The following is a 14,855-nucleotide window of genomic DNA, read 5'->3' on the forward strand; positions in this document are numbered from 1 at the left end:
TTTTTTTCTTTTTTTTTTTTCACCTATAAAACTTTTGAGTGACAGAGCTGCCATAGATGAACATTAGGGTGGAAAGGAAACCTCATTAGAGTGACCTAAATCAGTCAACAATAGAACAATCAGGAATTCACAGCTGGCTCCTAGTTCAGTTTTTTGCCTTTCATCAACCTAGGGAAAAATCTCTACAGTGGAATTGGAACTGACACTTGTCAAGTCAGTTTACAGTGGATGGATTTTGCTCACTTGACAGGAAGCCCAATTCAAGTTGGGTCTTGGTTGGTACATAGATGGTTGAGACTCTTCTCTTGGGTATCACGTTCTTCTGGCAAAATCTTGATTAGGAGTCTCTTGGCCACCCTATCCCACTTACTGTATCTGACTTGATGAAAGCAAATTTTGTATCTTACTGAATTAAATAGTACTTGGTACTCATATCATCTAGCTTTAGCTTACTAAGTTTTCTCTTCCAAGGTATCGTTTATTCTTATTAGCTTTATTTTTCCTTTAGTTGATATGTCAATAACTAGATGTGAATGTGGCATATTGCATAACACAACTTATGTCCTATTTAATCGGGATAATTATATACCTTTTTGTGAGGAATATTCCATGATGAGCAAACTTGTTAAAAACTTGCATTAATCAGACCATCTAACAGCATTTCAGTAAAGGAAAAATTTTAACACTTGCAATATTTATGTCAATGCTAATTATCAAGCATAGTTTGGTTAAAGATAGATTTTTAGTGATTAATCTGCTTTCTAGTCAATTTTTGAAGAAGCTGTTTTCTTCCTTAGTTAAAATGGAATGGGTAATTTTTTAGCTCTAAAGAGGCTGCCATCTAGCAAGTAATCTAACAAGCCTATAGTATTCAAAGTCCATCATGAAAATTTTTGTCTATATGAATCCCAGGACTGTTTAAATATTTGCTTTTTCAGGAGTCAGAAATAAGGGGATATACTGCTAATGTAGAAGGAGGGTTTTCCCCCATAAAAACTCAGAATCATTAGCTATACCAAGTTGAGTTTTGGCCCAACTGGTTTGGCTCAGTGGTTGAGCATTGACTCAGGACCTAGAAGGTCGCAGTTTGATTCCAGTCCGGGCACATGCCCAGGTTGCAGACTCATTCCTGGGGGAGAGAAGGGGAGTGCGGGCAGGAGGTAGCCAATCAATGATGTTTCTCGTCAATGTTTCTGTCTACTCTTCTCCCTTCCTAGAGATAATTAAACATTTTTTAATTGAGTTTTGTATCTTCATATTATTAATGATGCTTAAGACATAGAAGTTAAACATTTTCAAACTAGATCTTTATATAGACTATTTTTGGTTTTGTACTCATGTACTACTCTGGAGTTGATTTACAAGATATTTGCTATGATGAATACTGCCTATTAATGCTGGAGTTACTCATGGTAACAGAAAGTCAACTTTTTTAGGTTAGACTTTCAGTTTGAATATTGTATTCATAGACTACCATCAGTCTAAATCAAATCAAGGACTAAGGAGAATTTGAGCCCTATAACTCTGGGTTTTGTAATCGTGTACCCAGATCAATTTTGTTGAAAGGCTTCATATCAATATTATTGGCTTTTTCCTACATCAGAAATTCAAAATTGTTTCTCTGAGTTTCATATTTATAGCTGAAATTGATACATTACTCCGTAAAATGGTCTTCCTGTGGTATTCATACCATACTAAGTCCAGTGAAAGGGCTTTATATTGTCCTTTCAGAGTTGTGACCTTATCAAAACTTTGAGATTTATTGTATGGTGCTTGTGTTTGCTTTTCAGGCTCTTACAGCACTACTTTCAGATGACAGCAAATTTGGCTTCATTGTAATAGATGGTAGTGGTGCACTTTTTGGCACACTCCAAGGAAACACAAGAGAAGTCCTGCACAAATTCACTGTGGATCTCCCAAAGAAACATGGTAATATAGGAAGAGAATATGAGTCCATTTGCTTTATATCTAGCAGTAAAGGAACAGATAGTACAATGGGGGTTGGGAGTGGGGGTGGAGATGGGGTTGGTAAGTCCAAATGATAGAAGCGTCATGAAATGACTCCGTGGTGCTTATGGCTCTTCTTTTGATAGGAGAATTAGTAGTCACTCTCTGAAGACAAGTAAAGGTTTATGCCAAATATTTATTTAAGGATATAGTGATTTTTTTCCTCTGTCCTTTTTGGGAGGTGATAGCATGATTATTTAGTTATTTTTTTAAAATAGCAAGACATCTTGTACTTCTTAATATTTTACTTTTTCCTCACCACTTTTGTGTCAAAGGCAGAGGAGGTCAGTCAGCCTTGCGTTTTGCCCGTTTACGAATGGAAAAGCGACATAACTACGTTCGGAAAGTAGCTGAGACTGCTGTGCAGCTGTTTATTTCTGGGGACAAAGTGAACGTGGCTGGTCTCGTTTTAGCTGGTTCTGCTGACTTTAAAACTGAACTAAGTCAATCTGATATGTTTGATCAGGTGAGTGAGGTGTAAATGCTCCATTATGTAATTTTTGGGTGGGAATTGTGGGACCTGTGAGCCACTTGGACATGCACATCTTTTTTTATTTTTACTGCTTCTGAGTTGGTAAGATTTCGGGTGTTTATTAGGAAACATTCCCCTGTGCTTTTCTGGACCTTTTCACTTTTGAAATCAGCCATTGTGAGATAGGATCTTTCTAGTCTTATAGAGGCCTCAGAGTGGGTGTCATGCATGGCTTTAAAATGAAATTTTATTTCAAAAACTAGGAACTGGCTTTTTCTTTTTCTGACTTATTCTTATAGGTAAATAAAGCAGTGATACGACAGGGCTTATTAAGCCTAATTTAATTCAGAAAGATCCTTTGGTTTATGATGTGGTGTTCTCATTGTGGGTGAGGGAGGTGACATTATGGTAGGCTCACAAACTAAGTTGTCTTGTACTCTACTACCTTACATAGCAAGAACTAATGATTCTCTGGTTCCTTCCCAAGAAATTTAGTTTTGTTTATATTTAATGAGCTCTATAGGTCCAGTAGGATGTGCGATACGATTGGTTGAGGAAGTATATCCTGGCAGTGTTGCTCACTGAGACCTGCTAATGAATAAGTTGAACCCTTTCCCCCTGTTCTCCCTCTTTAGACTTCTGTGACCAATTACCAAGTTTTACATGCCATTAAGAGGTAGTGGGTCTTAGTGAATGTGTTTTGAAGTACTAATTATGCTTGTTTTTGTTTTTTTTCTTCGTTGTGTCAGAGGTTGCAATCAAAGGTTTTAAAATTAGTTGATATATCCTATGGTGGGGAAAATGGATTCAACCAAGCTATTGAGTTATCTACTGAAGTACTCTCCAACGTGAAATTTATTCAAGAAAAGAAATTAATAGGTACCAGTTGAATGCAAATTATTTACTTATTCTGTGAAATGTTTTTATATGTTTATACATGATTGTATATATGAAACATGATACTGAAAGGGTAAGGGGAAGATTTAGCATTTTTATTAAGATGTTCCACAGTGGAATCATTTTAATCTTTCTTAGTCATTAGGTCTAATAAATGTGTTTGTATTTGCACTATTTTTTACCCTTTGGCAATAGTTCAGTCTTTTTATATAATATATATTATAAAAAGCCTGTGGCCATAACAACCAAACAATAGGTCACCATGAAGTGCATGGAGCACCTCTCAGTCCCTCCCCCACAGCCCACAGGCTCTGATCACAGCACAGCCGGCAGGCATGGGTGGGTCCGCAGACAGGGCTGCTAGTGCAGCGGGGCAGGTGGGTGGGGCCATGAGATTTTGCTGGGCTTCTAGTCTATATAAGATTCTAAACGGCCAATCCACCACTTGGTCGCTATGACATGCACTGACCACTAGGGGGCAGACACTTAACACTGTGCTCCCACAGCGGGAGCACAGCTGCAGCTGCGTGAGCCTCTCCAATCTCCAGTAGAAATGGAGTGCCGCCCAGACCTGGGCTTGGGCTCCTCCTGGCCGCCTGTCACTTTGTGCACTACTACATCCCTCATGAAACTGCTGGTTTCAGCCCAATCCCTTCCTTTAAAGGGGTTCCAGATTGCAAGAAGGCACAGACCCGGCTGAGTGGCCCCACCAGTGCACAAATCCATGACTAGGCCTTTAGAATATAATATATTTATATGTTTATACACACATACTAGTATGTTTGTGTGTGAATTTTTTTTTTACCCTGAGAGGGAGGATGAGAGAAAAATAGAAACATCAGTGATGAGAGAGAATCAGTGATCAGCTACCTCCTGCACGCCCCCTTCTGGGGGTCAAGCACACAAGCCCGGGCCATGTGCCCTAATCAGGAATCCAACTATGACCTCTGAGTTCATACATCAGTGATCAACCACATCGCCAGGCCCAAACTTCAGTCTTATTTTCCATATTAATTATCCTTTGTAATAGAGTGATGAATAGAGAGCCTGAAGTAAAGATTAGTGTAGTCAATGTTTGCTCAGCTAGTGCCTCTTTAGAGTCAGTTTTTAGAGCCTCGCCTAGTGGTATTTTCTTCACTTGTTCTGAGCACTTTTTTTTTTTTTTTTTTTTTAATTATTGATTTCAGAGAGGAAGGGAGAGAGAGAAACATCAATGATGAGAATCATTGATCGGCTGTCTCCTGCATGCCCCCTACTGGGGATTGAACCGCAGCCCAGACATATGCCCTTGACTGGAATCAAACCTGTGATCCTTCAGTCTGTAGGCCAGCGTTCTGTCCACTGAGCAAGCTGGCTAGGGCAAGCACTTACTCATTTTTAAGTTGGTTTTTTAGTATATCTATATCTCTTGATTTTTAGTGTAAGAGTGTATCTACAAAGGAAACTTTAATATTTGTCCTTATTGACTTGTCCCTACTTACAGGACGATACTTTGATGAAATCAGCCAGGACACGGGCAAATACTGTTTTGGAGTTGAAGATACACTAAAAGCTTTAGAAATGGGAGCTGTAGAAATTCTAATAGTCTACGAAAATCTGGATATAATGAGATACGTCCTTCATTGTCAAGGCACAGAAGGTATGAGAATTAGGAGATCAGATTGCTATTTATTACTGACCTATGTATTAAGGAATCCTGGGTTGGAGATTTAGGAGAGATGACAGATGGCAGGATCAATCAGAAGGCAGATCTATACCTTGTTCCCATCTCTTTCATTCTGTAGCATATTCCTGCATAGTTTCTGCTTGAACTGATAAATGTCTACTTAAGATAGTTAAATTTTTTGAGAACAAGACTGTATCTTGATGTCTTTGGTGGGTGGGGCCATGATAGGAACAATGTACCCAGTAGACACTTGATGCTTGCTAACTAATCATATGGGGGGGGGGGGGGTTGGTAGAATAAGTTTAAGAGCCCTTTTATCTAAGCTAACGCATTTTTCCCCCATTACTGCAGAGGAGAAAATTCTCTATCTAACTCCAGAACAAGAGAAGGATAAATCTCATTTCACAGACAAAGAGGTATGTGATTGTTCTCTTGGTAATACATGCAAGGAAAGAGGAATCCATATGGTAGAGCACTGGCAGTGTAGAGTATCCATCTGGGAAACCAAACCTCCTATTTGTCAGCTGGGGGCGACAGGAAGTGGTCAGCTACTGTCCGCCACATACCAATCTGATTCCAAAGAAAGATCCAAGTCTTGGTTCCTGTGATTATTTTTTAAGTAGTTAAATATTATCATCCTCAAAATAAGGAAGAGGAAGATTTTTTTTCCCAAAAAAATATATTTTTATTTCAGAAAGGAAGAGAGAGAGAGAGAGAGAAATATCAGTGATGAGCCCACAGCCTGGGCATGTCCCCTTATATGACCTCTTCATTCATAGGCCAGGCAGAGGTAGATTTAATTTAGTAGTGCCTTTCCTACCCCATGAAATGTGTGCTGCTTTTTTACTTATTGTATTAGCTGTTTTGCTGAAATGGCTTCTTCAGGTTTGGGGTAAAACATCAGTAGAGCTTAACGTTCCACCTGCCCAGCACCACAGCTACTAGGTTCCTCCATTTCTGAGATTAAGACTTTATTTTGATAAGGCTGCTCCCAAAAACAATTCTGTGTGTCTCTTCTGGGCCGTTTGAATGCCTAGAGACCCTTTGCAACAGCCTGGCTTCTAGAGACAACAGTAGGATCTGTAAGTTGAAGAGGCGCTAAGTGTGTGTTGACATTTCATTGTTGATACTAGATTCTGGGGAAGAATGTTAATAATCAGAATTTGTGTTACAATTATGTCACCAGAAACCAGAATTCTCTTAGAGATTTTTACACACATATACATAATGAGGGGGAGAATGATTGGGGGAGGGCAGGGAAACAGGAGTTGCTAAGTCTTGCTATATTCTAATCCCATTGTTTCTGTATCTCATGGTCACCCCTGAAGACAGGACAAGAACATGAACTAATTGAGAGCATGCCCTTGCTGGAATGGTTTGCTAATAACTACAAAAAATTTGGAGCTACATTGGAAATTGTCACAGATAAGTCACAAGAAGGATCCCAATTTGTGAAAGGATTTGGTGGAATCGGAGGTGAGTAGCCCATTAGAAACCTAAACTTAAAGCCAGGCCCAAGGCATTTCCAAAATAACGTTACTCCAGGTGAGGTGTGCTCATCTCATCATCCACTGAAGGAGGAGGGTAGAGGCAGCATGTGGCTGCCTGTTCCATGGTTGGAAGTGTTTTGTTTTGTTTTGTTTTGTTTTTTTAATAAGTTTTTATTTTTCATATTATTACAAATGTTCCTCCCCCCCCCCCCCAACCATTGCTCTCCTCCACCAGGTTCCCACCCCACCCTCTGCCCTTTCCCCTCTCCCCATTGTCCTCATCCATAGGTGCACAGTTTATGTTCAGTCTCTTCCCACGCCCCCCTCTCCCCTTTTCCCCAAGAATCGTCAGTTCACTCCCCTTCCATACCTCTGATTCTATTCTATTCAACAGTTAATATTGTTCATCAGATTTTTTTAATTTCCTTGGTTTTTAGATTCACTTGTTGATAATTACGTATTTGTTGTTCATAATTTTTATCTTTGTTTACTTTCTCTTCTGAAAGAACCCCCTTCAGCAATTCATATAATTCTGGTTTGGTGGTGATGAACTCCTTTAGCTTTTTTTTATTAGTGAAGCTCTTTATCTGGCCTTCGATTCTGAGTGATAGCTTTGCTGGATAGATTATTTTTGGCTGTAGGTTCTTGCTATTCATCACCTTGAATATTTCTTGCCATTCCCTTCTGGCCTGCATGGTTTCTGTTGAGAAATCAGCTGACAATCGTATAGGTGCTCCTTTATAAGTTACCACCTTCTTTGCTCTTGCTTCTTTTAATATTCTCTCTTTATCTTTTGCTCTTGGAATTTTAATAATGATGTGTCTCGGTGTGGTCCTCTTTGGATTCCTTTTGTTTGGAGTTCTGTGCGTTTCCTGGACTTGTAAGTCTAATTCTTTCACCAGGTGGGGGAAGTTTTCTGTCACTATTTCTTTCAGTATGTTTTCGATATCTTGCTCTGTCTCATCTTCTGGGACCCCCATAATTCTGATGTTGGTTCGCTTGAAGTTGTCCCAGAGGTTTCTTACATTATCTTCAATTTTCTGGATTCTCTTGCCTTCTAGCTTCTGTGGAGGAGTGTCTTCTGGCTCTTTATGTTCCAAATCTTTGACTTGATTCTTGCGATCTTCCCTTCTGTTTTTAGGACTCTGTAAAATATTTTTTATTTCAGACAATGTATTCTTTATTTCTTGTTGATCCCTTATCATTTCTTGTTGACTCCTTATTAATTCTAGTTGATCTCTTTTCATATCCTCATAGGCCTTATCCATCTTTTCTACGAAATTCTTGAAAAACCTTATAAGCGTAGATTTGAACTCTATATCCAGACGCTTTTTGTCCTCCATTTCTTTCGTTTGTGATCTATTTTGTTGTCGCATTTCGCAGTTACAGATGGGGCGGGGTTTCAGGGTGGAGCCTGCAGCTTTGGCTTCCGTCAGCCCCGCCCTATGCGGCTCCTTCAGTGCTCGCTGCCCGCGCCTCTGAGAGAAAGGTGCCTTCGATTTTCGCCTGCTGCCAAACAGTCTATGCTCTCCCACAATGAGCCCGGTATTGGGGTTCAGTTCAGTTGGAAGTGGAGTTGGAGGTGGCGTTCACAGCAGTCTGGAGCCCCAGTCTCCTTCCCGTCAGGGCAATCCCGCGGCACAGCCGACCGTCCCTTCTCTGGGGGCAGTGTGCGCGCCTCCGGGACCTCCTTTCTCCGCTACCCCGGGGTTCCACCTTACAGCCCAGCTCCCTATGGCTGAGCCTGAGTCCCCGGGGTCTGGCCCAGAACTGGGGTTCAGAGCAGTCAGGGGCCCAGCACAGTCGGAGTTTTATCTCCTTTCCGCTAGGGAATGCCCGCCAGGCACTCGGCCTCCCTCCTCTCCGGCTCCGTCCTCTCCGCGTGCGCCGCGTCTCCGTACCTTGGGCTTTTCCAGCTCCTCCGCGCCTCCTTCTGGTTTTCTCCTTGCTTCTCGCTGTAGAACTTCCAGTCAGTCAACCTTCCTGTAGTTCTGGGCAATGTCCGTTTTATATTTTAGTTGTATTTTATTAAAATTGTTGTGTGCTGCTGCGGTTAGGTGGTCACCTGGGCGCAGCCATCTTGGATCCCCTGGAAGTGTTTTTTAATCATTACCTTTTAGCTTTATTTAATTCTGCAAGGGAATTGGGCCTTCCTCGTTCTGTTGAAGACTGGTGATTTATCTTTGGTCTGTGTCCCCAGGTATCTTGCGGTACCGAGTAGATTTCCAGGGAATGGAATACCAAGGAGGAGACGACGAATTTTTTGACCTTGATGACTACTAGGTAGTCGACCTGGGTCCGGCAAAATGTGCCTCACCCTCCAGCATCCAACCCAAGGAGCATACCCGTGGTGGAATCCAAACAGATCCCTGCCTTACAATTGGAACATTTCCAGAACTTAATCCATGAGCATTGGATACTGAAAAGAAAACGGAAACAAAACCAGACCCAACCCTACACTTTGGTTTGTCATGGTGTCAGCGCAGCAGCAGCCTACAACTAAGTTCCTAAATGCCACTTCGGACTAATTTAAACAAGAATCCCAGTTTTTACTTTTACTCGATGGTGAAATTGGTTGCTCTTGTATTTTATGAAAAAAAAATGATTTTTTTAACCTTCATACATAGAAGCAAAAATACTTTAACTGCTGTAAACCTTCAAAAGTTAATAGACATGAGATCATACTGATTTGTTTCTTATTTTGATTGGAAAAAGTTAAATTGCTGCATTTCGCAGTGACCCATTTACATGGCATTCTCAGCTTAGACTGCATAAGAAGAAATATATGTGGTGAAATGTTGGAATCATTTCTCTTGGTCTCTTGTTTAATGTTGAAAGGGTGATCTAATAGGTAATTTCACTCCCTCACACTTCCCGTCCCCCCTCCAGACTGTTAGTTTCAAGGATGCAAATTGCATTGTCAAGTCAAGCTGACACATGAAGCATTTGGGCCAGTGCACTGTTTCCTTCCATGTGTTTTGCAGGCAAATTTGTGCTGGGGTTTTGGGAGCCCTTAACATCCGTTGCTTTGACAAGGGTTCCCATAATCTTAGCCTAGAAACCAGTTTGGGATGCACATGTTGGGGCTTCTGTGCTATTGCTGGGAGTGGGATAAATAAAACATGCAATTTAAGTGGAAGCGAAGAAACTTAAAGATTATTTTGTTTGGGTCTGTCCTTGGTAAAGGGGAGGTGGTTGTGTTTTCCTTGCGTTGGATGGCATGAGATTATGTGAATATTTTGATTTTTTAAAGACGAACTGCAAGGTTCTTCACAGGAACAACAGATAAGACATGTGTGACTGCATGTAATTTTAACCCCTGACCTCCTGGTGGGGTGGGAGCATCTTTTTCAAATATGGGACTTGCAAGTACCTCTCAGGAGAAAACATGAGAGGCTGGGTGGGAAGGGCGGGAAGGGATGGGATGCAGCTTCTGGCACCAGGACGTAACCATGTAGGGTCCAAAAGTGGGCCTGAAAACCTGAAGCTCATGCTTCACAGCTGGGCTGTGAGTTGGACTTGACCCCAGCTGACAGGAAAGGTCATCATGTGCCCGAGGTGGTGACGGTGAACAAAGTGTATAGGATGTGCCCAGTGGTAGCAATGGAAAAAAGTGTACCAAATAGACTTTGAAGGACCAAAGGTTTTTAAAGTCAATTGGTATCACCTCACACTCATAGGGTAGTGGGGTGCATTAGGTCTTCAAATTGGGTACTTTCAACACTTTAGTGCCTGACTGCTGTTCTTCATTAACTTGACTCAGTCACTCGTAGCTTTACTGGTCTGAACCAGCTCCTTGTTCCTAGGTTGCAGACCTGCCTATCGTTCCAATAATCCTGTTTCACTTGAATGAAGGGAGTATGTCTTAAATGTAAAGTTTCTGGTTCTCACACTGTACTTTAAGGTCCAAATGACTGTCGCTGTGTAACCTGATGTCTCAACCCCCAATGAGAAGAGTCAGTTCTTTGGTGTTCACCAATGCGGGAGGCTTCACTGGAACAGGCTTTGGCGTTGGGCCCTGCTGTTTGTTTGCAGAGCACCTAGCGCGAGCAGACATGCCCTCTTCGCAGCAGTACCTTAGGGTTTTGCCATTGTAAATGGGTCTAATGTGATATGACAAGACCAGAGAAATTGGATGTAAATTTACATTTTTGACTGCTTATTGTTTCACATGATACATTTAGGGTATGCAGCTCCTTTTGTAGTTTTTATTTTTACTATTTAAGTTTGGAAATGATGCCAAATTTTTGTATTTCTTTAATCAATGTGTTCTCTTCGGTGATATATATTGCATTATATATTGATGTGTGTATCAATATATACTGATATGTATTACACTTAACATACAAACACATCAATATGAGGGGGTAAATACCGTAGCCTTTGCATTCTCTATAGCCTCTACAGAGAGATCCTAAGCAGCAAAATCTTGGTGTCGTGATGTACAGAAATGGAGAAGAGTATTAAACCATATTTAAGAATATATTTCGTGTGCTTGAGATTCTTTAGGATTGTTCTTGAAAGATCTTAATGTGGAGATTGAGTGAGCTTTCCAAGGTATGTGTCAATTTAGTCATGGCTGATAACTTTCAGCCTAAGATTTTAATTGTCTTCACTGCATTTGCCTATGGGAAGGTATATGCAAAGGATGTCTGAGTTTGTTATCTCAGTTAACACCAGAGGAAGGAGGTTCAAATTGCTGGGGCCAAACTGATTAGTATCTTCGATTCCACATGCAAACCAAAGGAAAATAAGGCATTTTAACTGTTGTCCCATGTAACTCAGCATTCCATGGAGCTAGATGATGTGCCCCATTTTACAGGTCAAAAGAGGTTAAGTAATAGCTCTTTAGTAGCAAAGCCATTTTATCCCAGGCCTAATTTAAAATTTTATTTTCTTTGTTTTTGTTTTTCTAATTAATTTATTGATTTAGGTATCATATATTTGTCCTCCTCAACCCCCCATTCCAATCCCCCACCCTCCACCCTCATGCCCCCACCCCCTGTTGTCCTTGACCACTGGTTAGGCTCATTTGTGTGCACGTAAGTCCTTTGGTTGGTCTCTCCCTTTTATCCCCACCCTCCCTTTGAGGTGCAACAGTCTGACCCATGGCTCCTTATCTCTGGGTCTGTTCTTGTTCGTCAGTCTGTGTTGTTCACCATTTCCCCTACATGAGTGTGATCATGTCCTACTGGAAATATAAGAATCAAAAACAAGACAAGCAATAATGGTTATGCTGAAAGGCATATGCATCAGTCTATAGTGATCTTCTTTCTGGGCCACCAGTTTTTTTGAGACCCAATTTCAATGTCATCAAAATTGATTTTCTTTATATATCTGGTTTCCTTTGAGTCAATAGAATGGTCCAGATAGAAGAACAGAAACTAACCTTCCACTTGATCTTGCATACCTAACACTGTAATGAGATAAAAAGTTTTATGAGGGTGGCCCAGGTCAGCAGCAAGAGGATTTATTTAATTTTCCCCCAAGTTAGATGTTGGAGCTCCTCTGTGGTTCTTTAGGAAGCCCAGAGCCAGAGTGGTACATGATTTGCTTTCTCCAGAAAACAATATTTTTAATGAAATTGCACTTTAATAGCACTTTTTCTGTCACTGGGGTTTTCAGCATACTTTGGCCCCTTCTCTAATCAGATCTAGGCGATAACTTCGAAACCCAGTCACCCACTGGGAAGGGCAGATGTGCCTGCGCATGCCTTTCCTCATGCACCCCTAGGTGCTGTTTGAAGTCAGAAGTTGGAAGGCAGCACCGTGTTGCCGGATATGTGGGCCGCTGTGCTCGCCTGTCTGGGCCTGCTGCACTTGCCATCTTTTGTTCTCTGGCTCCAGTTCTCATGCCATGATGCTCCCAGACAGGCACAGTGGATTCAGGGCTAAGCGCCAGGGTGGAATTTAAGCTTGTGCCAGCTTCTCCTTTGTTGCCAATTTTTGAGTGAGTGCCTGTTGGGAGTCCCACCTGCCAAGTCCCACCCTGAAGGGATTGTTCTCCAGGGACATAGGGGTTGGCCAGCCAGAGAGAATGGAAGAAAGCCTTGGGTGCCAGAGTTGATGAGGACATGGGTGAACAACAGGAACTAGAGATACGTGTGAAATCAGTTTACCTCCAGGGTTCTCTAATAATCAACTCTAAACCCTGGCTGGGAACTCTGTTGTGGGTATAGTCTGAAATTGCTTGGTAGGCTCAGACTTAGGCTCAATTAAAAGTCCGGGGCCAAGTTGGCTTTTTGGACAAACAGCTCTGGTTCTGTCTCTGCCATTAGCTGTGCTTGTGGTTTCAGGTAAGTCCCTTCTATCCCTGTTTCCTTACTATAAGGAAGCTTGTGAATTTAAAGAGCTTTTTTTTTTTTTTTTCATCTTTTTTTAAAAATATATATTTTGTTGATTTTTTTTTAATATATTTTATTGATTTTTTTTTTTTGCCCCCCTTCCTCCCACACATCCCCTCCCTCCCCAGAGTTTTGTGTCCATTGGTTGTATCGATACTTACATGCATGTATAAAAGACCTTCGGTTGATCTATTATCTCCCCCAGATCTTCCTCCCCTCCCCGCTGTAATTTGACAGTCTACTTGTTGATATACTGTCTCTATATCTATCTTTTGGTTCATCAGTTTATAATGCTCTTTATTATCCACAAATGAGTGAGGTCATGTGGTGTTTCTCTTTCATTGATTGGCTTATTTCACTCAGCATGATGTTCTCCAATTCCATCCAGGTTGCTGCAAATGATGAGAATTCCTTGTTTTATGGCAACATAGTATTCCATTGTGTAGATGTACCATAGTTTTTGGATCCAATCATCTGCTGACGGACACTTAAACTGTTTCCAAATTCTGGCTATTGTAGATTGTGCTGCTATAAACATAGGGGTGCATATATCCTTTCTGATTGGTGTTTCTAGTTTCTTGGGATATATTCCTAGAAGTGGGATTACTGGGTCAAATGGGAGTTCCATTTTCAGTTTTTTGAGGAAACACCACACTGTTCTCCACAGTGGCTGCACCAGTCTGCATTCCCATCAGCAGTGCACGAGGGTTCCTTTTTCTCCACAACCTCGCCAACACTTGTCGTTTGTTGATTTGTTGATGTTGGCCATTCTGACAGGTTAAACAGCCTTTTTAAAATAAAAATAAAAAAATTATTGATTTCAGAAAGGAAAGGAAAGGGAGAGAAAAACATCAACGATGAGAGAGAATCATTGATTGGCAGCCTCCAGCACACCCCCTGTTGGGGACTGTGCCTGCAATCTGGGCATGTGCCCTTGTCCAGTATCAAATCCAACCCTTCAGTCCGCAGGCCAATGCTCTTTCCACTGAGCCAAACCGGCTAGGGCTTAAAGAGCCTTTTCAGATGTAAAGCTGTCAAGATAGTATTACAGTGAGCAAGATACCTGATATCTGGCTTTGCCAATGAGATTTGGCAAATTACTCTCTGAGCAGCAACTTTGCTAACTGTAACAATTAGATTATGGTAAGGATTAAATGTAATAAGGCATATGAAATGCATAATACAATGCCTGGCACTTAGCAAGGGCTCAAAGATGGAAGCTGCCAACCTTGGTCCTCCAGAAGGAACCAGGGTGAGTTTGTGCTGGCGAACCACAAGGTGGTGCTAGAGTTAAGGATACTGGCTGTGGAAGACATTGGTTCTGGTAGGGAGTTGTGACAAGCATTAAGATATGCCTGGTACAGCTTGTTTAGCCTTAAAATTTAGAGTAATGGAGAGGCCAAACTTCCAAAAGAAGTGAACAGAGGGAAGCGTCCAGGACGTCATTCTGAGCTTCAATCTACCTATCTGTAAAAATAACTACAATCACTAATATTTGTTAAATCATTACCATGTGCCAGACAAGGTTTTAATTCTTGGAAAAACAATAAGGTAGATACTGTTGTATCTGCCAGTCCAAATTCATAAGCTACTAAGTTGCAAAATCTGGGTCTCAAAGACAAGACTGTTTAGTTCCAAGGCCAATAGCATGCACATCATTCCTTACTCAAGAAGAATACTGCTGGGCCTGCTGAGATGATAGGTGGTGGACTCACCTCACCAACCCTTGTGTTTTCAGAGACAACCAATGACTCAGATTGCAATTGGAAGGCACCCATCTAACAGTTCTGACCTTGCCCAACACACACGCTTTGATGGTCAGCTCAGCTTATCCACAGCCGTAGTTGAAGATGGATAAAAGTAGATCCCTTGGCCGAAACCGGTTTGGCTCAGTGGTAGAGCATCGGTCTGCGGACTGAAAGGTCCCAGGTTCGATTCCGGTCAGGGGCATGTACATTGGTTGTGGGCACATCCCCAGTG

At 41.5% G+C, this 14,855-nt stretch overlaps 1 protein-coding gene across 1 annotated transcript in view; it reads left to right on the plus strand.

Annotated features, from left to right (window-relative positions):
* ETF1 (eukaryotic translation termination factor 1) overlaps nucleotides 1-11,015 on the plus strand; it is a 33,526-nt gene extending 22,511 nt beyond the window's left edge. The window contains exons 5-11 of the mRNA XM_084885097.1: nucleotides 1,791-1,929; nucleotides 2,283-2,473; nucleotides 3,229-3,358; nucleotides 4,860-5,015; nucleotides 5,394-5,458; nucleotides 6,371-6,518; nucleotides 8,733-11,015. Coding sequence (XP_084741223.1) covers nucleotides 1,791-1,929; nucleotides 2,283-2,473; nucleotides 3,229-3,358; nucleotides 4,860-5,015; nucleotides 5,394-5,458; nucleotides 6,371-6,518; nucleotides 8,733-8,815 — 912 coding nt within the window. The 3' untranslated portion in view covers nucleotides 8,816-11,015. The remainder of the gene's footprint in view (nucleotides 1-1,790; nucleotides 1,930-2,282; nucleotides 2,474-3,228; nucleotides 3,359-4,859; nucleotides 5,016-5,393; nucleotides 5,459-6,370; nucleotides 6,519-8,732) is intronic.
* The last annotated feature ends 3,840 nt before the right edge of the window (nucleotides 11,016-14,855 follow it).

The sequence above is a fragment of the Pipistrellus hanaki genome, assembly GCF_964339955.1.
Source record: "Pipistrellus hanaki genome assembly, chromosome: 5".
Taxonomy (NCBI): Eukaryota; Metazoa; Chordata; class Mammalia; order Chiroptera; family Vespertilionidae; genus Pipistrellus; species Pipistrellus hanaki.